This window comes from Hyperolius riggenbachi, chromosome 11, assembly GCF_040937935.1.
Source record: "Hyperolius riggenbachi isolate aHypRig1 chromosome 11, aHypRig1.pri, whole genome shotgun sequence".
Taxonomy (NCBI): Eukaryota; Metazoa; Chordata; class Amphibia; order Anura; family Hyperoliidae; genus Hyperolius; species Hyperolius riggenbachi.
Genome location: NC_090656.1, coordinates 68,295,233 through 68,319,946, shown reverse-complemented (window position 1 = coordinate 68,319,946; position 24,714 = coordinate 68,295,233). Strand labels below are relative to the sequence as shown.

Genomic DNA, 24,714 nt, shown 5'->3' with positions numbered 1-24,714 from the left:
AGCTCGAATAGTGAGCTCGGAAGTCCGAGGTCGAATCGAATAGTAAAAATTATTCGACTCGAATATTCGACTGACCTCGTATAATTTACTATTTCGAATTCGACCTAACTCGAATTTTGAAAAGGGGTAATTGAGCATCACTATTGGCTAATGGGAAGCTGCTGCTGCTGTTATTGGCCAGTTTTCTCCTGCTTGCCTCTCCGTGACTAGATACTGTCACGGAGAAATCCGAGGTGCCCCTGCAGAAGACGCGGGGGCCTCCTTCAGATGTGGGGCCTGGGGCGACCGCCCCAGTGGCCCCCCCCAAAGGCCGGCTCTGACTGGAGGAGATTGCACTGTGTTTACAGCCGTCTGAAGGACATTGTATGGACCCAGACTATGCTGTGATCTGGGTCTGATGACCGTCCAGCACCCTGAAAATTTAAGTGCGTCCATTTTGTTTATCAGGTCTGCCGTTCTGTAACGAACGTTGCAGCTGACGCCTGGTGGAATGGTGTCACTGCTAATACTGATACAGCTGTACACTCAGGGAGAGTGACAGCTAGGATGGTCGGGCAGGCCAGGTCGGCAACACACGAGCAGATGAGGTACAGAGACAGAAGACTGATTCGGTAACCGGGGTACAGGCAGGGTCTGGCAACAGAAAGACAGATATGCAGAGGTACCGAATCAGAAAGCAAGAGAAAGGTCGACAGAGCAAATAGTCATAACATATAAATATAACAGTGTCCTAGACTGGGATGTGAGCTCCTTGATCTCGACACCCGGGAACTAGTCTAGAGTATAACACAGTTTTGACACAGAGTCCCTAAGCTTGGTGTGAGGTCCTTGGTCACAACACCCTGGAACTGGTCTAAAGTATAACTCAGCAATGACACAGTATCCCTAAGCTTGGGTGTGAGGTCCGTGGTCTCAACACCCCTGGAACTGGTCTAAAGTATAATACAGCAATGACACAGTATCCCTAAGCCTGGGTGTGAGGTCCGTGGTCTCGACACCCTGGAACTGGTCTGAAGTATAACACAGTAATGTCACAATATCCTAAACTTGGGTGTGAGGTTCCGTGGTCTCACACCCTGGAACTATTCTAACATATAACACAATAGTAATCTGGCTCAGTGTGAATTCCCAGGTCTCCTGGTTCTAACACACTGTGGGATCTGACTGGTCTGAGTGCTCACACGTATGTATTCGCAACGGCAGACAACCAGCAACTGACAGGCAAGAAGTATAATATAATGCAGTGCTCTTCAGCACCGCCCCAGCTCCACTCAGCTAATCACTCCCTGCGCTGGGATCAGCTGACAGTCCTGATCAGCTGATCCCTCTCCTATTGGCATAAAGGTCCAACCTCCTAGCGCGCGCTTGCGTAGCTCCTCCATCTGTGTGCACTACTAGGCTCAGACACACCAGACGCATGCTGCTGTGCGGAAACCGCCGGTCTGAACGCGGAGACAGCCGCCCCGCGTGGCCAGACCGTGTGGCGGTGTCTCCGCAATCCTTTACAGGAATGCACTGGAACAGACAGTTACATTTTGATATTTTGGGAGTTCTCTATAATTTATTTGTGTATAGAAGGATGTTCTTCCAAAAGTTGGAGTCATGCCTTAATAAGGTAATCTTTCCCTATATTAATACTGTCACCAGTTTAAACTACACTATATTTTCTTTAAACCATTTTTTTTTCTAAATTGGTTAACTAATTTCATTTTCCACATTACATACCGAACATTTCTCCCCTCCAGCAGTTGCAGAATGAATAACTGGCTTGCCACGTAACCCTCAAGAGCATTTGCACACCAGCGTTCCTGTAGATTTAATGAACTAAAAAAAAAGAGTAAGATAAATATATATATAAATCTTCAGAAATAGCCAGTGTCTAAAAATACCCACTCAGCATCTTTTGCAGCCATACATGAAGAGCCCATGCATTATAAGTACCGTGTTAGTGCAAATGTTATTTCTGGGTTCTACTGATGGATAATTATACGTACACTGGTTTTTGTGAGCCATGATACCCCGGCTGTAATTATGCAATAGTCCCTGTGGTTGACACCTCTTCTACTAGATAATTGCTCCTGACATTCTGCTGAAAAGCAATAACAGAGGTCATGGGCAAAGTAAAGTGTTGCATTCAGAATCCAGGAGGGAGAGTGCCTTGTAAAGGATGCTGTAGAATAGCGGAGAATAATATCTAATAGTCTTACAGTATTTTGTAGAAAGTGTAACATTCATTCAGCGAGATACCTGGTGATTTGTTTGTTCCTGTACATGCTGGATTCTGAAATCCAATACTCCTGAAAAATGCATTTGAGTTGAACGGGAGAAAAAAAACCCTTAGGCATTATGTTTAAAGAGAACTCGAGGCGGTTCGTGGGGGCCAGATAGGACACTGAGGCATGTTCTCTGCCTCATGACATGCCTCTGTGTCCCCACACCGCCGCTCTCTGACCCCCACCCACCGCTGTGCTATAGACCCCCCCCCCCCACCCGAGATGAGCATCATTATTTGTCGCTATCTCGGAGGTAAACAATGAATTGGCTTCATTACATGATCCATTACATTGCAGTGCTGTTAACATGCCCACAGGGTGTAACTAGAAATTACTGTGCCCCCCTGCAAAACTTTAGATTGGGCCCCCTACCACAAATCCCCCCACCCCCTCTTTCTGCACAGCATTTTCTCTCTGTGACCAGACTTCTCAAACATCACTACAGGATACAGCATTTGGGGAGGGGTAGAAAGGCTGGGGGTAGAAAAGCACTGTACACAAGACCCTCTGAACACTGAATAGGGATGGTCTACAAATATTTGTCTACAAAACTTTGTATAATTCCCTAGCAGTGGCTGAGAAAATGCAGTCATTAGAACAATTGTGCAGAGAGCAGAAAGTTTTTTCTCTCTCCTTGCCCTTAGTTGTCAGTCTCTCAGGACAGGAAAAATAAACTTCTCCCCCCCACGGGGCCCCCTGCTGCTTCTGGGCCCCCCTGCAGCTTCATCCCTTGCAGGGTCTATTGTTACGCCCGTGCATGCCCATAAAATTGTATGGGCAGTGATCTGATATGCGGATACGTGTATTATGCATACATAACTAAGCACTAATGCTCCTCTCTTTTGATTAGCGAACGCTGCATCCTTTTTCTGAAAGTATGAGTTACAGCATCTCTGAGTCCTGCATTATATCATCATGAACAAAAGCAGGCATCACAGTAGGGAGCCACACCCGGGGCTGTGGGGAGAATTTTCACTTGTGTCAGTGGCGCTTTAGCCTCACCACTGTTGTCAGAAATGAGATCACTAACATGTCTATTATAGTCCTTCCTGGTAAATTGTTGCCTGAACCACTTATGATAAAATGATTCATATTATGTGCGTAACACGCATCTGACATCTGTTGATCTGCTTAATGTTAACAATCATTTAAGACAACAGCTGTGCTCCTCGCACCAATCAATAGAAGCTTAATAAAACTTTGCCTTTACATCTATGTGAAGGTTTATTCCTGATCAATAACTGTAATATAATAGTCCTTAGATCTTTCAAAAAATTGATAAACCCTTATACTCATGGTAGTAGTTAAGATGAATACTCCCTTTTTAAGGGCCCGGTTTGTTCCACTCAATATATTCTTTAATAACCGCTTATTAAAGGGTATTTATGGATTTTTTTCCTATGTCTTGCATGCAAAAGATGCTTGTGAAAAATATATTCTATATTATTAAAATTAAATGTGTCAGTTAGGGTACCAATCACTCTTTTTAATACATTCCTTGACGGTGACAACAGGAAGACGCTCCGTACATCATTTGAAGCTTTGGAATGATATTGAACATTATTAGAGTGGATATGCACCAAGGATATGCTGTTTTATTCATTTATAACAGCAGCACTGAAAAAGTATTTACTCACTCAGTACTTCAACCGTAGAAAGCATATTGGGATTATAATATGGAGAAACAGTGATGAGTGAGAAAGGCCATTTGCTTTCGCCAACATTTTCGCAAAAAGTTTTTTTCATTTTCACACAGATGAGAAAATTCACAAAATATATATGTGGGGGCATAACTACAAATTGGCAGCAAAAATGTCATGAGTCTCCCAAATGTTCACACCCCTTCCCTTGCCTACCCTTAGTGAATCTCACAGCCCATCTTGCAAGTGTCATAACACAAGTGGGGACATCGTAATCTTCACACCCATAGCAAGTGTAGCCTCAAAAACATCTGATCTGAAGAATGGACCCGTTATCAGACTGAGTGAAGAAGTAGTTGGACCCCGTTTACAGCTCTGGGCCCCCAGTTGTTACACCCCTGTTTTTATGAGAAAATAAAGATATAATTGGGATGACTGGAAGAGTCCAAGGGCCAAAAACCATTTTTTATTATTGGTTGCGATGGATAGGAGGTACAGGTTGTTTTGTTGGTGGTGCAATAATCAATGTTATTACAACATTTTATTTCAGATCACATTTATCTAATGATCTTTGATCTGATCATTTATCTGGTGATTTCTCACTGAAAAATGTACCAGTAGTGGGCATCTTTACTCTTCTGTTCGCGCAAATACTTTTGTTCATTACACTGACATCAATTGTTACTTTATATGAGTGACATTGCCACAAAAAAATCAAGTAAAAAATCTCTTCCAAGTCCCCTGTCTGTTTACTCCCTTAGCCTTAGGCTGGTTTCAGACTGCAGATTAGCACTGCCCCACAAAAAATAGGCCTTCGAGGATTGCAGCATTAGTACGCGGTAATCCCCATCTGGCAGTGGCAGGCGGCTAAGTAGGTAGTGACACTAACTTCCTATGGCCAAAGTGATTAAGTGTGCAGAAGTGTATTGCTAAAAATATGCTTCCACGCATGTAAGACACGTAAAACTTGCGACGGGTTTGTACACACCCACCTGTCGCCATAGACTTACATGGATGCCGCAGAACCATATGGTAAAGTAGATTTCTCCTAATGTTGGGGATGCGGCAAAACTTTGCTTCCATCACATCACGCCATACCGCGTCAGTATGAAAGTACCCCCTAGACTTTCACCGTCCCTCAGTGGGGTGCGGTAAAAACACTACACTGAGCCAGTGTGAAAGGCCTCTGACTCTATAAAGACCTTCATTCCCTTACTGTGAACTACAGCATAGATGATGTGCTAAAGACCAGTAAATCTGGATGCAAGGGTGTACGAGTGTTCAAATGATTAGATTAAAAAACCTGGCATAAACTCCTTGTTGTTGTGGATAGAGTGTGGAGGAGATGCCCTGTGTTTCTGTTTTAAGAAGGCATTGCTGTACTAACTCCAACAACACCATCACCCTTTAACTGGTTAGGCTATAATATTTTATGTGATTCTTTGAGTTGTTGCTACGATGCCCTTTTCTGAGACAAGCATTTTATGAATTCCATAAGCAGCAATAAACCCACCACAAATCATCCTCCTATTTAAAAATTAACAAAATTACCTCATCTTTCTGCAATTTCTACTATTTTCTACGCAGTTCCAGCCTCTCTCTGTATCACAAAGATGTAGTTTATTAAAAAGTACATTTCCCTATTGGGAATATACTGTAGGTACATGTTTTTTGGCTACTCGCTGAACAATGTAATCTTTTAAATGTTAAATGAATCTTTTAAATCCTTTAAATTTTAAATGATCGATTTCGGAAAATGCTCGGAAATCGTTCGGAAAGCAAATTAGACATGTTGGAAATAATCGATCTGACAGTAAATCGACCATAAAATCTCATAGTGTGTACCCAGCATAAGGCCTCATTTACACGTAATCAGTTGGTACACTTTTTTTTTTTCTTCTCCATAGCAGTGCATTATAAAAAAAAAAATTCAGTTAAAACGTGTTTAGTGTGAACTGAGCCATTGGGAAACATGGGCATTACTTTGAAAATCAGTTGTCCTTTTAGTTATAACTGAGAGCAACTGATTAAAGAGAATCTGTATTGTTAAAATCGCTCAAAAGTAAACATACCAGTGCGTTAGGGGACATCTCCTATTACCCTCTGTCACAATTTCGCCGCTCCTCGCCGCATTAAAAGTGGTTAAAAACAGTTTTAAAAAGTTTGTTTGTAAACAAACAAAATGGCCACCAAAACAGGAAGTAGGTTGATGTACAGTATGTCCACACATAGAAAATACATCCATACATAAGCAGGCTGTATACAGCATTCCTTTTGAATCTCAAGAGATCATTTGTGTGTTTCTTTCCCCCTGTTCTCATGCACTGAAGTTTCAGGCTGCTCTTTTCTTCTTGCAAACAGCTTTGCCCTTGTTTGTAATTCCTCAGTATGTGAAAGCCCAGCCAGCTCAGAGGATGATTTATCCAGCTGATTAGAGCAGCTTCTCTCTTCTCTCTTATCTAAATAACACACAGGCAGTGTGCAGAGAGGGGCCAGAAAGGGTGAGTTCATAGCAGAACCACAACACTGAAGAACTTGGCAGCCTTCCAGACACAGGCCGACAAGTCTGACAGGGGAAAGATACATTGATTTATTACAGAGACTGTCATAGTAGAAAGTGCTGCAGTTAGCCAGAACACATTAGAATAGCTTTTGGAACATGTAGGATGATAAAAAACAGGATGCAATTTTTGTTACAGAGTCTCTTTAAGTGTAAATGGGGCCTTACGGTCTAAAAGTGGTGCAATTTTTTTACACACTTTTAGACCCTAAAACCAGAAAAAAATTATACCACAGTGAGATCTGCAGCAGCCCTGCACATACTCACCTCCCTGGGATCCAGCACTGAAATTCTCCCTCCGTCCTCCAGGGGGAGCTGTACCCCTATAGTGAGATCTCCGTCTGTCGTCATGATGACAAATGGCTATCTCACCTGATTGATCCAGAGCCTCTGAGGACCGGAAGAATGGCTGCCAGCTTCACAATCCCGGGGGGAGGTGAGTTGCAATTCCACACATGCTGCACTGTTTCCCCCAGCTTTGTTTTTCCACCCCGAGCCGGACTTGGGGCTACCACCAGGGAGGTTAAAGTAAATGCGCACACACACACACTCACACTCACATACACACACACACACACACACACACACACACCACACATGTATACACACACACACACACACACACAGACACATACAGACACACACACACACACACACATGTATACACACACACACACACACATATATACACACACACACACACATATACACACACACACACACACACACACACACACACTTGGTTTTGGCTGTAGAGAAATAGATTTTTTTTGGAGGGGGGGGGGCCTTACTGTAACAACATATGGTTGTAGAATGTAATATATTATTGGACATCCAATTTTATGTTAATTGTCTTGATTTCAGCATCAGAAACACTTCCTATATTTATTTATTGCTATACATTCTTATATAACCCCAGTGCTATGAAAACATGAAGCCTCCTCCCAGTGCACTCTGGGAGCCTAGGTATTGTTCTTACTCACTTCGGAACTCACAACAAACAAACACCATGTGATGCACTTTGCCAACAGTAAAGCTGTTGCCTCCTGTTCGATGATTTTAAGAAGGTAAATCGGGGAGAAGAAATATTTTAGAATGGCCAAACATTATTTTTTTTTAAAGCAATATTCTGAAAAATAAACAATCTCATTCTACAAGTTATGCTTAGTGTGGCTTGCCTTCTTAGAACAGAAGGTATTTGTGATGTTTCATATTAAAGTGTGTAACTGTGGTTACCCACAATGCACCCCTGCTGAATATGCACATCATCTACGCACATCATCTACAAGTTGTATGCAAATGATTTTACAAGTTACATTGAGTAAAGTTTCTCTTTAACTTCTAATCACACTGGCAAGGTGACTGGTAAAAAGGAACAGGAATTAACATTGCAGTTGCCTTAGCTCAGTAAAGAAACTGCAGATTAGTCAGCGAGCCTTACCAAACAGTAGCATACCTAATATAAATCTAAAAATCAACCTATGAGGAGAAAGGATAAAACAAACCTTCCCAGGAAGGTTCCCTTCACTTCCACGACTCTGCTTCTTTCACTTCTGTTGTTCCTTCAACACTACTTTCCTGGCAGTACAGATCTTAGAGCTGTGGAAACCTAGATGGCTGTTGGTCCTTCTACTTCCAGTGCTCAGCTTTATGGGATGGATTTGATTGCCAGAGCCATTAACCAATCACCAGACCAGTAAATAGAAGGATCAGGGACAGATAGACATGGATTTAAGAGCAAAAGAGCAACAGTGGTGTCTGGAGGGAGCTTGTCGGAGCAGGTGAGTATAATTTTCTGGTAGGAAAGGAGGGACTTCGCTAACATATACAGTCCTACAGTCACTCCCCCCTGCCAAACTTAATGATCATGAACTGTCACTGGTTCAAAAAAATAGCAAACCTAAACCATCAAGAATTGCTTTAACCAGCAGTGTGTCCCTGTTCAGCTCAACAATTCAAAAGCAAAAAACTAGATCTTATCGTTCTCTGGAAAGCCTTTCTTTCCAGCAGGTGGAGGCTTTTAAATTGTGATATTTTCGGGTACCTTTAGTGCAAAAAGTGTAGCGACATAGGTAGAGGGAAGCCTTTGGATAATCCAGAGTATCCCCATGTCCTTCACCACGTGGTTCCAATCCCTGGGACCATCTGAAGCTGGCTCGCGCCAGCTTACACGAGCATGGAGCCAAATGGGCTATACTTTTTCCCCTGAGCCCATGCTCGTTCTCATACAAAAGTGGAAGCCCAAGCTATGGGGGTCCTATAACTGGAGGAAGAGGGTGGGGAAGCCCCTGGAGGATAGAGAGGCTTCCCTCTACCAAGGTAACTATCTGATTGGCCCACCCAAAAATAACTTTGCTTCAACATATTCCTATTCCTATATACAGTAATATATTTTATTTTGAAACTGGTATAATTATTAGCAGCGTGTACATGCATGTGTATGTACATATGTGTGATTGTGCTCATACTTTCATCTGTAATGAATATATTTATATACATATATATAATGTATTGTATATAGTATATTGTTAATGTACACATTTCAGTGCTGTGTCCTTCATCTGCCCTTCGTTATTTAAAAGTCTCATTGTGAGAAATCTCCTTGACTTTTATTTTATGCCTTGATCTCCCTAAGTGTTGGAAAAATTCTCATAATTTTTATGAGGCCAGGATTTAGCAAAGAGGTAGACAGAGAATCTACCATGTGGCCCATATGTAGGTCAGGCTGGGACTTTGAAACCTTGAATAGGTCTGGAACTGGAATTAGGAAGACAAAGGAAATATTGTAAAAGACTGTCTGTCCTCGTCCTTCTCTACCAGTCATTGTACAACATCAATGGCTCAACAGGATATCCCTCTACTTTAAAGATTACACGAACATTTCATACTTCAGTTAATCCTATTTATTACTCTGTTTCTAGTAGACAGATTGATGGAAAGTTATTGTGAAATTCCACCTGTGTTGGAAAAAAAATGTATAAATCAGCTCTATATATTGCACAAATGGCAGCATTTATAGCGGACTTGAAATCAGAGCTTTCTCTCTCTCTGCTGTAAAAGATAAGCAACAGCATAATAACCTTTAAAGAAAAACAACTGACACAAATCCTGCAATAAATTTGCAGTGTGTCTACTTCCTGTTTTCATGGAAGCAAACAGATCGATAACATCCTGTGTACCAATCAGCTCTCTGTTATGGCAAGCAGCTGATACAGCTGAGGTATCAAGTTGCTACTTGTGCTTAGTCACAGATGAGGGGAAAATAGACAGGCTAAACTCTCTAAATACATACAGGGTGCATTTCTTTTTGTTTTCCTTCTGTCCTGCGCAAGAGTTCAGGTCCACTTTACCATTACGTCTGTATGCAGATAAAAAAACAACTAAGCCAAAGAGTTCAAAACACCGCAAGTAGGAAATGAGGGGGCCTGCTGCAAATGGACTATTTGTGCGCCCCATAGGCACGAGTCTATTGGGCATCAAAAGCAGAAATTTGGGTACCCGATAAATAGCAAACACCAGGCCCTTTCAACCGAAATGTTTTGTTTTAAGAATTATCTGATTAAAAATTATCATTTTGAAATCTGTTTTGAGAATAATCATTATGTACATTATAATTTGGAAAGGTAATGTTTTAGAAACTCATCATTTTTTTGAATTTACGTTATTTGCCACAAAGGACATTGATTTTCAGGTTAGATGTCAGAAAGCGGGGGTTTTAGGGTTTGGCGTCAGGAGGGGGGGGGGGTCTTAAAGGAGTTATCAGGGAAAATAATAAAAATAAGCTTTACTCACTTGGGGCTTCCTCCAGCCCCTTGCAGCAGACTGTCCCTGCGCAGTGCGGCGCGGCCCACGTGGCCATGATTGACAGCGGCGCTTCACGCAGCTGCAGTAAGGCCTGAATACCGAGCGGCAAGAGCGGGACAGCAGCGGGGAGCAGGGGTGACAGCATGGGACAGCCGGCTGCAAGGGGCTGGAAAACCCCCAGGTGAGTAAAGCTTATTTTTATTATTTTCCCTGATAACTCCTTTAAGGTTAGGCATCAGGAAGGGGGGGGGGGGTCTTAGAGTTTGGCATCAGGAAGGGAAACTTTAGGGTTAGGTGTCAGGAAGGGGGGGAGGTTTAGGGTTAGGCGTTAGGAAGGGAGGTTTTAGGGTTAGGTGTCAGGAAGGGGAGTTTTAGGGTTAGGTGTCAAGAAGAAGGGTGTCAGGGTTAGACATCAGGAAGGTGGGTTCTTAGGGTTAGGCATCAGGATAGGGGGTTTTAGGGTTAGGTGTCAGGAAGGTAGGTTTTAGGGTTAGGTGTCAGGAAGGGGGGTTTAGGATTAGGTATCAGGAAGAGAGGCTCTTAGGGTTAGACGTCAGGATGGGGGGTTTAGGGTTAGGTGTCAGGATGGGGGGTTTAGGGTTAGGTGTCAGGAAGGGGGGTTTTAGGGTTACGTGTCAGGAAGGGAGTGGAGGTTAGGGTTAGCTGTCAGTAATGGGGTGTGCTAATCTGCTTCAATAATGTGCTTTGCTACTGTTTGCATTGCTTCACAGTTGTAAACATACTTTCTACATGCATGATAATATTTCTACTGAAGTACTGCTAACATCTGCAAACGCTAAGTATGGAAATACAAATTACTAATGATTCAATAGCTTGTACTGTAAACATTGGTGATGATGATTAGCTTTTAAGCCATTTAAGGGTACACAAACACATACTCTGTAGTGATTAGAGATTTGAGCTTTCTCACTCTCTGTTGAAATTTGAGTTTATTTTTATCATAGGAAATGCCGCTAGAGGCTTATGAACGTCTGTTTTTGAGAGGGAATATAGCAGCCTCAGAGAGGAATAAGAACCATGGAAGGGGGAATATAGTCATTTGAGTTTCTAAGCGATAACGAAAACCAGTGGGTGGCCCAGCCTAATTTGACTGATGCTGAAACAAAACTGTTGGGTTAGTTAAAGGCCCACTATTGCGAAAATTGTCAAATTTAAAATACATATAAACACTTACAAATAAGAAGTATGTTTCTTCCAGAGTAAAATGAGCCATAAATTACTTTTCTCCTATGTAGAGTTGGGCCGAACGGTTCGCCGGCGAACGGGGTTCGTGCGAACTTCGGTGGTTCGCGTGCGGGTGCCGCAGGCGAACGTTTGCGGAAGTTCGCTTCGCCTAGTTCGCTTGGTTCGCTCTATAAAGCAAAATTTTTACCCTCCATTTCACTGTCAGCAGACATGTTATTGTCAAACACACTGCTTTCAATGGTATAGAACCCGCCCACCCTCCGTTCAAGCTAGGTCCTTTATACCATTTGACTCAGTTGTCTGCCTACACTAATTAGTTATGGGACAGCTGCTACACACTCTGCTAGGGAGATTTTAATTGGTCTCCCTCCTCCCACCACCCCTCCAACCCTTCAACCCTTCAACCTATTCCCTCCTCCCTCCTCTTCTGGCAGGGAATTATACTATTTTAAAAGCCAGTATACATCATACCATAGCTGGGAATCGAACCCAGATCTCACTGTGCAGTGGACACGTCACCCTAAGCACTGTACCACTACAGTAGTAAGTGAAGCTAGCCTAAAATGTACCATTAATGCTCAATGCAATAGAACCATTAGGTTGCTTAAAGGAGAACTGTAGTGAGAGGTATATGGAGGCTGCCATATTGATTTCCTTTTAAGCTATACCAGTTGCCTGGCAGCCCTGCTGATCTATTTGGCTGCAGTAATAATAATAATAATCCAAACATTTGTATAGCGCTTTTCTCCTGTCAGACTCAAAGCGCTCAAGAGCTGCAGCCACAGGGACACGCTCAAGAGGCCACCCTGCAGTGTTAGGGAGTCTTGCTTTGAACTCCTTACTGAATAGGTACTTGACCTAGCCAGGATTCGAACCCTGGTCTCCCATGTCAAAGGCAGAACCCTTAACCAGTACCCTATCCAGCCACTGTTGTGTGAATCCCACCACAAACAAGCATGCAGCTAATCTTGTCAGATCTTACAAAAATGTCAAACACCAGATCTGCTGCATGCTTGTTCAGGGTCTAGGGCTAAAAGTATTAGAGGCAGAGGATCTGCAGGATAGCCAGGTAACTGGTATTGCTTAAAAGGAAATCAATATGGTAGCCTCCATATACCTTTCACTACAGTTCTCCTTTAAAGGGAACCTTAACTGAGAGTGATATGGCTGTTTCCTGTAAACAATACCAGTTGCCTGGCAGTCCAGCTGATCTTTGTGACTGCAATAGTGGCTGAATCACACCCTGAAACAAGCATGCAGCTAATCCAGTCTGACTTCAGTCAGAGCACCTGATCTGCATGCTTGTTCAGGGGCTGTGGCTAAAAGTATTAGAGACACAGGATCAGCAGGCGATTCAGGCAACTGGTATTATTTTAAAAGGAAAAATCCATATCCTTCTCCGTTTAGGTTCCCTTTAAGGATTTGTAGCATAAAAGCCAACTCACATTGGCTGGGATTTGAACCTGGGTCTCACTGTTTGGTGGACAAGCACACTATCCACTATACCAACTGAAGCTGGCCTGAAATTGCTGGCCTGAAATTGCTGGCCTGAAATTGCTGGCCTGAAATTGCTGGCCTGAAATTGCTGGCCTGAAAACAAGCTGCATGCTTGTTTCAGGGTGTGATTCAGCCACTATTGCAGTCACAAAGATCAGCTGGACTGCCAGGCAACTGGTATTGTTTACAGGAAACATCCATATCACTCTCAGTTAAGGTTCCCTTTAAAGGAGAACTGTAGTGAAAGGTATATGGAGGCTACCATATTGATTTCCTTTTAAGCAATACCAGTTACCTGGCTATCCTGCAGATCCTCTGCCTCCAATACTTTTAGCCCTAGACCCTGAACAAGCATGCAGCAGATCTGGTGTTTGACATTTTTGTAAGATCTGACAAGATTAGCTGCATGCTTGTTTGTGGTGGGATTCACACGACAGTGGCTGGATAGTGTACTGGTTAAGGGTTCTGCCTTTGACATGGGAGACCAGGGTTCGAATCCTGGCTAGGTCAAGTACCTATTCAGTAAGGAGTTCAAAGCAAGACTCCCTAACACTGCAGGGTGGCCTCTTGAGCGTGTCCCTGTGGCTGCAGCTCTTGAGCGCTTTGAGTCTGACAGGAGAAAAGCGCTATACAAATGTTTGGATTATTATTATTATTACTGCAGCCAAATAGATCAGCAGGGCTGCCAGGCAACTGGTATAGCTTAAAAGGAAATCAATATGGCAGCCTCCATATACCTCTCACTACAGTTCTCCTTTAAGCAACCTAATGGTTCTATTGCATTGAGCATTAATGGTACATTTTAGGCTAGCTTCACTTACTACTGTAGTGGTACAGTGCTTAGGGTGACGTGTCCACTGCACAGTGAGATCTGGGTTCGATTCCCAGCTATGGTATGATGTATACTGGCTTTTAAAATAGTATAATTCCCTGCCAGAAGAGACCCTCCTCCCTCCGGTAGGAGGGAGGAGGGAATAGGTTGAAGGGGTGGAGGGTTGAAGGGGTGGAGGGTGGAGGGTGGAGGGAGGAGGGTGACCAATTAAAATCTCCCTAGCAGAGTGTGTAGCAGCTGTCCCATAACTAATTATTGTAGGTAGGCAAATGGTATAAAGGACCTTGCTTGGAGGAAGGAGGGAGGGTGGGTCCTCTAGCAGTGATGTGTATTTCACTCAATTAGGTGTGGTTCCAGGTATTAGAGCTTTTGAAACATGTTTTTTATCATTTTTCCAGGTTCGCGAACGTGTTCGCGAACCGAACCTTTCGCGGAAGTTCGCGAACAGGGTTCGTGAACCTAAAATCGGAGGTTCGGCCCAACTCTACTCCTATGTTGCTGTCACTTACAGTAGGTAGTAGAAATCTGACAGAACCGACAGGTTTTCGGTTAGCCCATGTCCTCACAGGGGATTCTCAGGGTTTTGTTTATTTTCAAAAGTAGTTAGTTAATAGCAGTTGCTCTGTTCAACTACCAAAAAAAGTGTGCAGCAAGCGTTTTTGTATAGATCTTTTTGAGGGAATGTTTTTATAAAGTATAAGAGCCTTGCTGAGAATCCCCCATGAAAAGATGGACTAGTCCAAAACCTGTTGGTTCTGTCAGATTTCTACTACCTACTGTAAGTGACAGCAACATAGTAAAAAAGTAAAATATGGATCATTTTACTCAGGAAGAAACATACTTCTTATTTACATAGGTTTACACTCTTTTTTAAAATTTTAAAATTTTTTGTGACAGTGGTCCTTTAAGGTGCCCATACATCTGTTGAATTTCTCATTTAATTGCTTGCAGATTCAATTGTGCTGCTGGGAATTGATTCCCCAAAATGTCAGATGTATCGATTTTGACTAATAATCGATTGAAAGTAACCATTGGGCAGGATTAATATTGTAAAACAATCGGAGGCGGGGCAAGCACATTTGCAGATCAATGGCCCCATAGCTTTGCACTGCATCAAACAGTGCAACTCTGCAGTTTGATACATTTTCCATAGATATAATGTTGTAATCTTTTGGAAATTGATGTGCAGTGTATGGTAGGAATCAATTCCTTCTCAATTGACTCCCTTCAGAAAGGAATTGATTGTTTTGGAAGATTTGGGAGAAATCTATAAGTGTATGGCCAGCTTTAGACTAATCCTTTTAGTCAAAGACAGTTCATTTTTTTTTTGTAAATGTATTAATATGCATCTAGTATGGCTAGCATGCTGATTAGTATTTATTTTCATTACACCTCCACTTGTATAAATATACATGCCTATACATAGGTCATTCCAATTAGGACAAAGTGTAGGCAGTGAACTTATACATGATACTTATTGACTTCCATATATATAGTAATATGAGAATATAATTGTGTTGTCTCTCTGTTTCTTACCAGGGACGTTTGTCACCAAGGTAACAGCCACTGACTCTGACGATCCAGTGTATGGGAATAGTGCTAAACTGGTTTATAGCATTTTGGAAGGGCAGCCTTACTTTTCTATAGAACCTCATACAGGTAAGTAATTTGCATTGTCAAAATGTGACATAAACATGATAACTGAACCAAAGGATACTCTTTAAATGGTATTACTAGTTTATACATCACTCTGGGGCAGAATGTGTCATCCTGCTTCTGCTGAGACAGACTTTACATTCATATTAACTGTTTCACCACACCAGATTGCAATGTACAAAAAGTCAAGCAAAGGGTGATCATGCATTCCTATGGGCCCTTTCACACATGTCTGTTGTCCATTGTAATCCATTACAACGAAAAAAAATGCACAGTTTTTCTTGGGAAAAAATTGTATCTATCCTCCTGCTCCTAAAAATGACTTTTAGACATCCCGAAGTTTTATGTTAAAGTGGACCCAAAATAATAATTAAAAATACAAGATTTCAGGAATAAAATCTATTTTCTTAATTATAATAATAAATAGCAGCCTTTTTTCAGCTGCATGATGACAAATATAAAATATTTTTCATTTATTGGAGGAACCCCTCCCCTTCCTTTCATATTGCCGGGACAGAATCCGGCAGACTTGTGGAGTAGGTGGTGTCCAGCAAAGGAGGAATTGCTAATTGCTGCCATCTGCTTAACCCTAGTTATGCAAAGAGAAGAGGGAAAATAATGCAGTGAAATGCTCACAGGCTTGAAGGAGTGTTTATTTATCTTTGTATGTGTCAGAGTGCAACTAAATATTTTGAATTAAAAAAAATGTTTGGTTTGGGTCCGCTTTAAGCATAAAAACTTTAAAAAAAAGATGTATTGTTTTTGTCTCAGCTGAATGAAAGAGCCTGTCTTTATGTCTCAGAGTGCTGGAATATGTGAACTATTGACCTTTTTGTATCTATCCTCTTCTGGCAGAGAACTGGGCTTTCCAGAGCAAAGTATTTTATGACTGTGATTCCATATCAGTAGTCCTACTTGTTCCCAATTGGAAAAAACTGTCAGTAGCATACTATAATATACAATCTTTCGGGCAGATAAAGAAGAAAAGCATCACAGCATATGTATGTGTGTGCTACGTACTGTAGATAAACATGTCTATCTCATCATGTCACATGTCATCTAAGCTTCCCTTTACGTATCACCCCACTAATGTCACTAGAATGCTGTGATGAAACATTCTTATACACGGAGAGTAATTATGGCTGTGTTCACATTCATCTAAGCTGGTAGCATCCATACAGGATTAATATTTGCACATACAGTCAGGTCCATAAATATTGGGACATCTAGACAATTCTAACATTTTTGGCTCTATACACAATCACAATGGATTTGAAATGAAACAAACATGATGTGCTTTTAGGATTTGTTCACATCTAAAATCAAAAGCGATTTGCAATGTTTTGCACTCCCCCCGGTACGATTTAGGGCAAAGCGCTTTTGTAAGCGCTTTTTGCAGAGCGATTCTGTTTTTTTCACTTTCTGATGTCAGTCAGGAAGTGAACTCTTTGACACGGAAAATGATAAATACAATGTATTTATTCATATAAAATGCGAACGCAAATGCCGGATTAAAAAAAAACCTTCCATTGCAGTAAAATCACCCCGAAAATGGTACATGCAGAGCCTTTGTGAACGGAAAGCAGATGAAATGCACTGATATGAACTATCACATATGGATTCATCGCACAAAGTATTTTAGGGCATTTTTCAAAAATCACCAGCGCTCAAATTAAACGCAAAATGCCCTAGGTGTGAACAAGCCCTAACTATAGACTGTCAGCTTTAATTTGAGGTTATTTACATCCAAATCAGGTGAGCGTTGTTGCAATTATAACAGTTTGCATATGTTTCTCCCACTTGTTAAGGGACCAAAAGTCATGGGACAGAATTATAATCATAAATCAAACTTTTACTTTTTAACACTTGGGCCCATATGCAATTCACTTTTTCTCCTTAGTTTTCTCCAAGTTGACATTTTCACACGTTGTCATAAAATCCCTATTAAGCCATCAGCAAGCAAGAAAATACTCAAAATTATTTTGATAGTACTTTTTCTTTACTTTTTGGTACATTTTAGATTACAAAATGCTGAAAAGTTATTTTAAAAAGAAGTTGAAAAATTATCTCCTAGGAGAAAACTCAAGTGAAAAAAAGAATTGCATATGGCCCTTGGTTTCAAATCCTTTGCAGTCAATTACAGCCTTAAAGAGGAACGTCAGCATAAACAAACATACTGTCATTAAGTTACATTAGTTATGTTAATTAAAATAGATTGGTAATAAAATCTCTTGCCCACCCTGTTTTAAAAGAACAGGCAGATGTTTGATTTCATGAGGGCAGCCATCTTTTTGGTTGAAAGGGAGTGACAGGGAGCATGAGACACAGTTTCAACTGCCCTGTGTGCTGATCACCCCTCCCAGTTGCTAGGCAACGTGAATAACAACATAGGAAATCCCATCATGCTTTGCACAGCATTAGGGGGAAAAAGCCCGGGCAGTTTTCTTTGATGGGTGGAGCTTAGCTAAAAATGCAGCTAAAAATGATGCTTTGCTAAGAAAAACAAAATTCTGATGCTGTGAAACTGTGAAAGAAACACAAAGCCTTTTCAGTTCTGCTGAGCAGAGTTTTAGTCTGGAGGTTCACTTTAAGTCTGGAATGCATAGACATCACCAAACTCTGGGTTTTCTCCCTGGTGATGCTCTACCAGGTCTCTACTGCAACTGTCTTCAGTTCCTGCTTGTCCTTGGGGTATTTTCCCTTCAGTTTTGTCTTAAGCAAGTAATATGCATGCTCAGTCATATTCAGGTCAGGTGATTGACTTGGCGATTGCATAAAATTCCACTTCTTTCCCTTCAAAAATTCTTTGGTTGCTTCTGCAGTATGCTCTGGATCATTGTCCATCTGCACTGTGAAGCACAGTCCAATGAGTTCTGAAGCATTTGGCTGAATATGAGCAGATAATATTGCCCGAAACACTTCTGAATTCATCCTACCACCACCATGCTTCATTGATGAGGTGGTAAGCTTGGGATCATGGGATGAGTTGTGTGGGGGTGCCCCGGGCAGGTTTTAATTGCTTTTAAATTTTGATGCACAGTGATTTTTGTGACCAATAAAGCATTGTATATTTTTTCAAGGATCATGAGACCTCTAGAAACTGGTTTGTTCTTTGTAGTTGTTTAAGCTTGTTGCTTAAGTTTGAGGTCTATACACAGCGGTTATATACAGGAGCCAAAAAGCTCTGGATATTTTTGACCAGCTGGATCCTGTTGGGTGAGGATGTTTTTTGTTATTTTTGAAGCTTGGGATCATTAGCAGTTTCTTTCCTTCTCCATACTCTTTTCTTTATAACACTCTGATACAAGTTGATCTTGGTCTCATCTGTCCATAGGCTGTTGTTCTAGAACTGGGAGGGCTTTTTAGAAGTTGTTTGTCAAACTCTAATCTAGCCTTCCTGATTTTGAGGCTCAACAATGGTTTAATTCTTGTGGTTAACCTTCTGTATTCACTCTGGTGAAGTCTTCTCTTGATTGTTGACTTTGACAAAAGCAGTAGGATGAATTCAGAAGTGTTTTGGGGAAATATTATCTGCTCATATTCAGCTTCAGAACGCATTGGATGGCGTGTCACGGTGCAGATGGACAATGACCCAAAGCATACTGCAAAAAGAGTTTTTGAAGGGAAAGAAGTGGGATGTTATGCAATGCAGAGCATCACCAGGGATGAAACTCAGTGTCTGTTGATGCCTATGCATTCCAGACTTCTGGCTGTAATTGACTGTAAAGGATTTTCAACCAAGTAATACAAAAATGAGAGTTTGAATTATGATTATTATTCTGTCCCATTACTTTTGGTTCCTTAAAACAGATTCGAGATGAAAAACTAACTTTAACAAGTAACTTGTCTATAGATCTTATCAAAAGTTTAGATAGTTTACACAGCATATCTAGCTTCCAACAGCTTCAACAGTTTATGATAATTTATTCCTGTGATACAATGAGGGAAGCCATGTTCTGTTTGTCACATTGCCACAGACTGAGGGCTGGAGATTCTATCAGCTTGCCTGTTTGTAAATTCAGTTCCCTCTCCTCCTCCCTCCTCCTCTGAAATCTCTGGCTAGTAACCTCCTGCTCCTCCTGCCCAGACTGAGCTCCCATAAGGCCTCGTTCACATCATATGCACTTCCGTGTTCATTTGGAAGCGCTGAAACGCAAGAACGGCAGATGGGATCAGCAGCGCAGCAGGCAGCGGTGCAGATGGAGTGCTATCGTATGCGCTGCGTTCTGATCGCACGGCCATACGCTCTGAAGAGATGTGAATGAGGCCTAAGCCCTTGCTACAGTGCCAAGGCACTGTGAAAAAGCTGTAGGCATGGCTTGTTTAGTTTATAGGGAATTAGAGTTTTAAAACAAAACAAAAAAAAGTATTTGGCTTGAGGAATGCCCTATAAACTATATGAAAGGAACACAATTATGCAATGAGTAAAAGTTTATCTCAGATCCACTTTAACAAGTGGGAGGAATATATGCAAACTGTTGTAATTCCTACACCATTCACCTGATTTTGATGTAAATACCCTCAAATTAAAGCTGACAGTCTACAGTTAAAGCACATCATGTTTGTTTCATTTCAAATACATTGTGGTTGTGTATAGAGCCAAAAATGTTAGAATTGTGTCAATGTCCCAATGTTTATGGACCTGACTGTACACAAATCCATATTCTTTATAGATGGTAGTGTCTGTGGAATCAATATGAAATTCCACAGGCCAAAAGCCCAATCACAACATGCTGGGCAATGTTGTATATATACATGCTCTGAGATTTCAGTCGTAACAAACCTGTTACTATGCATCAGCAATCATTAAGCAATCAAAAGGTAATCACATATGGATGGATTATCACACATATAGATCCATAATCTCCATGGATGGCACTGATGATGAAATAAATATAAACTTCTATAGACCAGACAGTCCAATTGCAGCAGGCTGGCCAAGACTGGACATGTGTATATACTCTCTGGGAGTCCAGTGGCAGCAACCAGAGCTAGTGTTCAGCAGCATACATACAACGGACATGTAAGATGTTACATTTTGCAAGGTCTGACACAAAAAAGTCACTGCAGCAAAGCACAGTGCGCACAACTGGAAACAGTTTTTGTTAGCTGGGGATCAAATCACAGCCAAGTATGCCTGGTACAAACTATACAATTTCACATCAGATTGACGGGGCAAATCAATAATTTTCATCATGTCCACTCTTCTCCCGATTGAGAATGAGATCGATTTTGTGCAGTAACAATCTAAGAATTGATCCTGTTTTTAATTGCGATCAGATTGGACATGATGGAAATGATCAATTTGACTAATCGACCTGACAGGAAATTGCTTGGTGTGTACCAGGCATAACAGATCAGTCAAAAACGAGTCAGAAAGGGCCGGCGCTACCATAGAGGCAAAGGGGGCAATCGCCCCAGGGCCCCAGAGCCTGTAGGGGCCCACAAAGTGTCTCCCCATCTTAACTATTGTTCCCCGGGGCCTCTGCAGAGTCTTTGTCAGAGTAAAGTCTCACCTGTGCTGGCGGGCAAGTGAGATGCTACACTGCCAAAGACTCTGCAAGCGTCCCAGGAAGCACAGCTAAATTGGGAGGTAATTGGGAGGGAAGTCAGAAGCCGGCTCTGGCACCCAAGAGGGAAAGTTGGTTGCAACCAAGGGTCTCTAATGCCGCTTTTTTGGTAGGGAGGGGGGTGTCTTTTGGAGGCCCCTTGGGTTAATTTTGCCCTGGGGCCCCATTGTTACTAGAACTGGCCCTGGCTGCCATAGATGTTTGGCCACCAGCCAACTCTGTCCCCCATGTACTGCCTAGTGATTTGCACTCTAGCACCTATGAGTAAAATGGAATCAAGCAAATGGAGGGACTACAGTCTAAGGTAGCTCTCTATTTGCTTAATTAAAATAGCCAAAAGTTCAGCAGTGGCAGTTTTATAAAATCATTCTTCTTTATTAACTATTACTTACAATCTTCATGTGTACAAAATGCTAAATGTGTAAAAAGTAAAATCAAGTCTACTGGTGAAATACAGGTCCTTCTAAAAAAATTAGCATATTGTGATAAAGTTCATTATTTTCTGTAATGTTCTGATAAACATTAGACTTTCATATATTTTAGATTCATTACACACAACTGAAGTAGTTCAAGCCTGTTATTGTTTTAATATTGATGATTTTGGCATACAGCTCATGAAAACCCAAAATTCCTATCTCAAAAAATTAGCATATTTCATCCGACCAATAAAAGAAAAGTGTTTTTAAAACAAAAAAAGTCAACCTTCAAATAATTATATTCAGTTATGCACTCAATACTTGGTTGGGAATCCTTTTGCAGAAATGACTGCTTCAATGCGGCGTGGCAGGGAGGCAATCTGCTCAGGTGTTATGGAGGCCCAGGATGCTTCGATAGCGGCCTTAAGCTCATCCATAGTGTTGGATCTTGCGTCTCTCAACTTTCTCTTCACAATATCCCACAGATTCTCCGCGGGGTTCAGGTCAGGAGAGTTGGCAGGCCAATTGAGCACAGTAATACCATGGTCAGTAAACCATTTATCAGTGGTTTTGGCACTGTGAGCAGGTGCCAGGTTGTGCTGAAAAATGAAATCTTCATCTCCATAAAGTTTTTCAGCAGATGGAAGCATGAAGTGCTCCAAAATCTCCTAATAGCTAGCTGCATTGACCATGCCCTTGATAAAACACAGTGGACCAACACCAGCAGCTGACATGCACCCCAGACCATCACTGACTGTGGGTACTTGACACTGGACTTTAGGCATTTTGGCATTTCCCTCTCCCCAGTTTTCCACCAGACTCTGGCACCTTGATTTCCGAATGACATGCAAAAGTTGCTTTCATCCAAAAAAAATACTTTGGACCACTGAGCAACAGTCCAATGCTGCTTCTCTGTAGCCCAGGTCAGGCGCTTCTGCCACTGTTTCTGGTTCAAAAGTGGCTTGACCTGGGAAATGCGGCACCTGTAGCATATTACCTGCACATGCCTGTACACGGTGGCTCTGGATGTTTCTACTCCAGACTCAGTCCACTGCTTCCGCAGGTCCTCCAAGGTCTGGAATCGGTCCTTCTCCACAATCTTCCTCAGGGTCCAGTCACCTCTTCTCGTTGTGCAGCGTTTTCTGCCACACTTTTTCCTTCCCACAGACTTCCCACTGAGGTGCCTTGATACAGCACTCTGGGAACAGCCTATTCATTAAGAAATTTCTTTCTGTGTCTTACCCTCTTGCTTGAGGGTATCAATGATGGCCTTCTGGACAACAGTCAGGTCGGCAGTCTTACCCATGATTGTGGTTTTGAGTAATGAACCAGGCTGGGAGTTTTTAAAAGCCTCAGGAATCTTTTGCAGGTGTTTAGAGTTAATTAGTTGATTCAGATGATTAGGTTAATAGCTTGTTTAGAGAACCTTTTCATGATATGCTAATTTTTTGAGATACGAATTTAGGGTTTTCATGAGCTGTATGCCAACATCATCAATATTAAAACAATAAAAGGCTTGAACTACTTCAGTTGTGTGTAATGAATCTAAAATATATAAAAGTCTAATGTTTATCAGTACATTACAGAAAATAATGAACTTTATCACAATATGCTAATTTTTTGAAAAGGACCTGTACATGATAGTTTAATTCTTTGCATTTACAGCATGTAAAAATATAAGTCAAAGCCCATCCCATGCATCAAGGCTAGCACACATAGCAGGCAATAGAAAGTGCGCTCATAGTGACAACAGACTGCTGTTTCGTACACTCCTATACATGTCTAAAACAGTGTTCTGTCTCCCCTAAGAGTGCACTTTCTGAGCTATAATTGATTGCTGTGTGCTAGCTTTTAGAATGCTCTGTAATTTATACTTTTACATGCTGTGTGGAATTGAGCAATAATTCACTTTCTCATGGACTTGATTCTACCTTTGGCATAATTTGTACATATGAAGATTCTAAAATAATCCTGCAGTAAAAAAAATATACCTATATAAAATATTGATATTTAACTCATTAGTGGGAGCCTTCTGGATAGTCCAAAGGGGAGCAGGAAAAAATGGCGCCGACTGAGGGGGATGAAAAAGGCACCACCATAGACTCTAATGCAATTATCGTTAATACCGTGAAAAAAGCATCAAAAAAGGGTGCCCAATAAATATTGTTAACATTAGAGCATTACAGTTTTTGAAGTATATTATCATTTTAGAAGCTTTCAATGTTATAGTTTGTGTCATATTATTTCATTTGTATGTACAGATGTTATGTTGTCAAAAGTTTCTATGTGTAAATGGTGTTTCTGCAGAGGGAGTGGTTACGGTTAGGCACCACCAGGAAAAGTGGTTAGTGTTAGACACCACCCGAGCAGCGGTTAGAAGACTTAGGCACCACAGGGGGGGGGGGGGGGGGTTAGGCACCACTGGGGGGTTTGGGTTAGGCACCATGGGGGAAGGTGATTAGGGTTAGGCACCACGGGGTGGAGGTTAGGGTTAGGCACCACCAGGGGAGTGGTTAGTTTTAGGCACCACCAGGGGAGGGTTCTGTGTGAGAGTAGGGTTGGGTTAAGCTGTATTGTTGAATTGCGTAACAGTTTTTAACATTAATATATTTTCGCTATTATCTCCTGCCTGTTTTTAAAAAACTGTATTTATCGTTAACCAAGCTTGACAACTATATTTCTCCTTATCAAGATTTTATTATCCACTGGTGCCATTTTGTTATCCAGCCAGGCCCTTTTTTCCTGGCTCCCTTTTTTCATGCACGCGTCTCTTTGGGTCTTTCTTCAACCCATACTAACAGCACTGGGTTTCTCCAAACTTATTCAACCTAGCAGGTTGACTATGCTTCTGCTGTCTGAGAACACAGCCATGAATGAGCGCATCTACACTGGGCATGCATGAGTAAGGTCCATGCATGCCTAGTAGAATGAAGTGCTTGTGCAGGGATGGGAAAAAAATGTGCATAAGCAGCTTTATTCTACTGGTCATGCCCAGACTGTACTCGCGCATGCTCAGTGTGGATGCACTTGTCCACAGCGGTGCTCCTGAACAGAAGATAAAGAGGGACCCAGCACCGAAACTGTGGGCTTGGGAAGGATCTGGCAAACATCTATGCACAGTTTTAACAATACTGAGACTCTAATATATATACACTATATATCCTGTATATATTTGTTTGTTTGGGTTGCTTTAAGTAATATTCAAAAAAGAACATTTATTTTATGAAGTCATCTGGGCTGGTTGGACTTTAGAGTCTAGA

General features: G+C 41.6%; 1 protein-coding gene across 1 annotated transcript in view; it reads left to right on the top strand.

Annotated features, from left to right (window-relative positions):
- CDH8 (cadherin 8) overlaps positions 1-24,714 on the top strand; it is a 635,562-nt gene that overhangs the window by 366,055 nt on the left and 244,793 nt on the right. Inside the window, exon 4 of the mRNA XM_068259774.1 lies at positions 15,352-15,471. Within this exon, the coding sequence (XP_068115875.1) occupies positions 15,352-15,471 (120 nt within the window). The remainder of the gene's footprint in view (positions 1-15,351; positions 15,472-24,714) is intronic.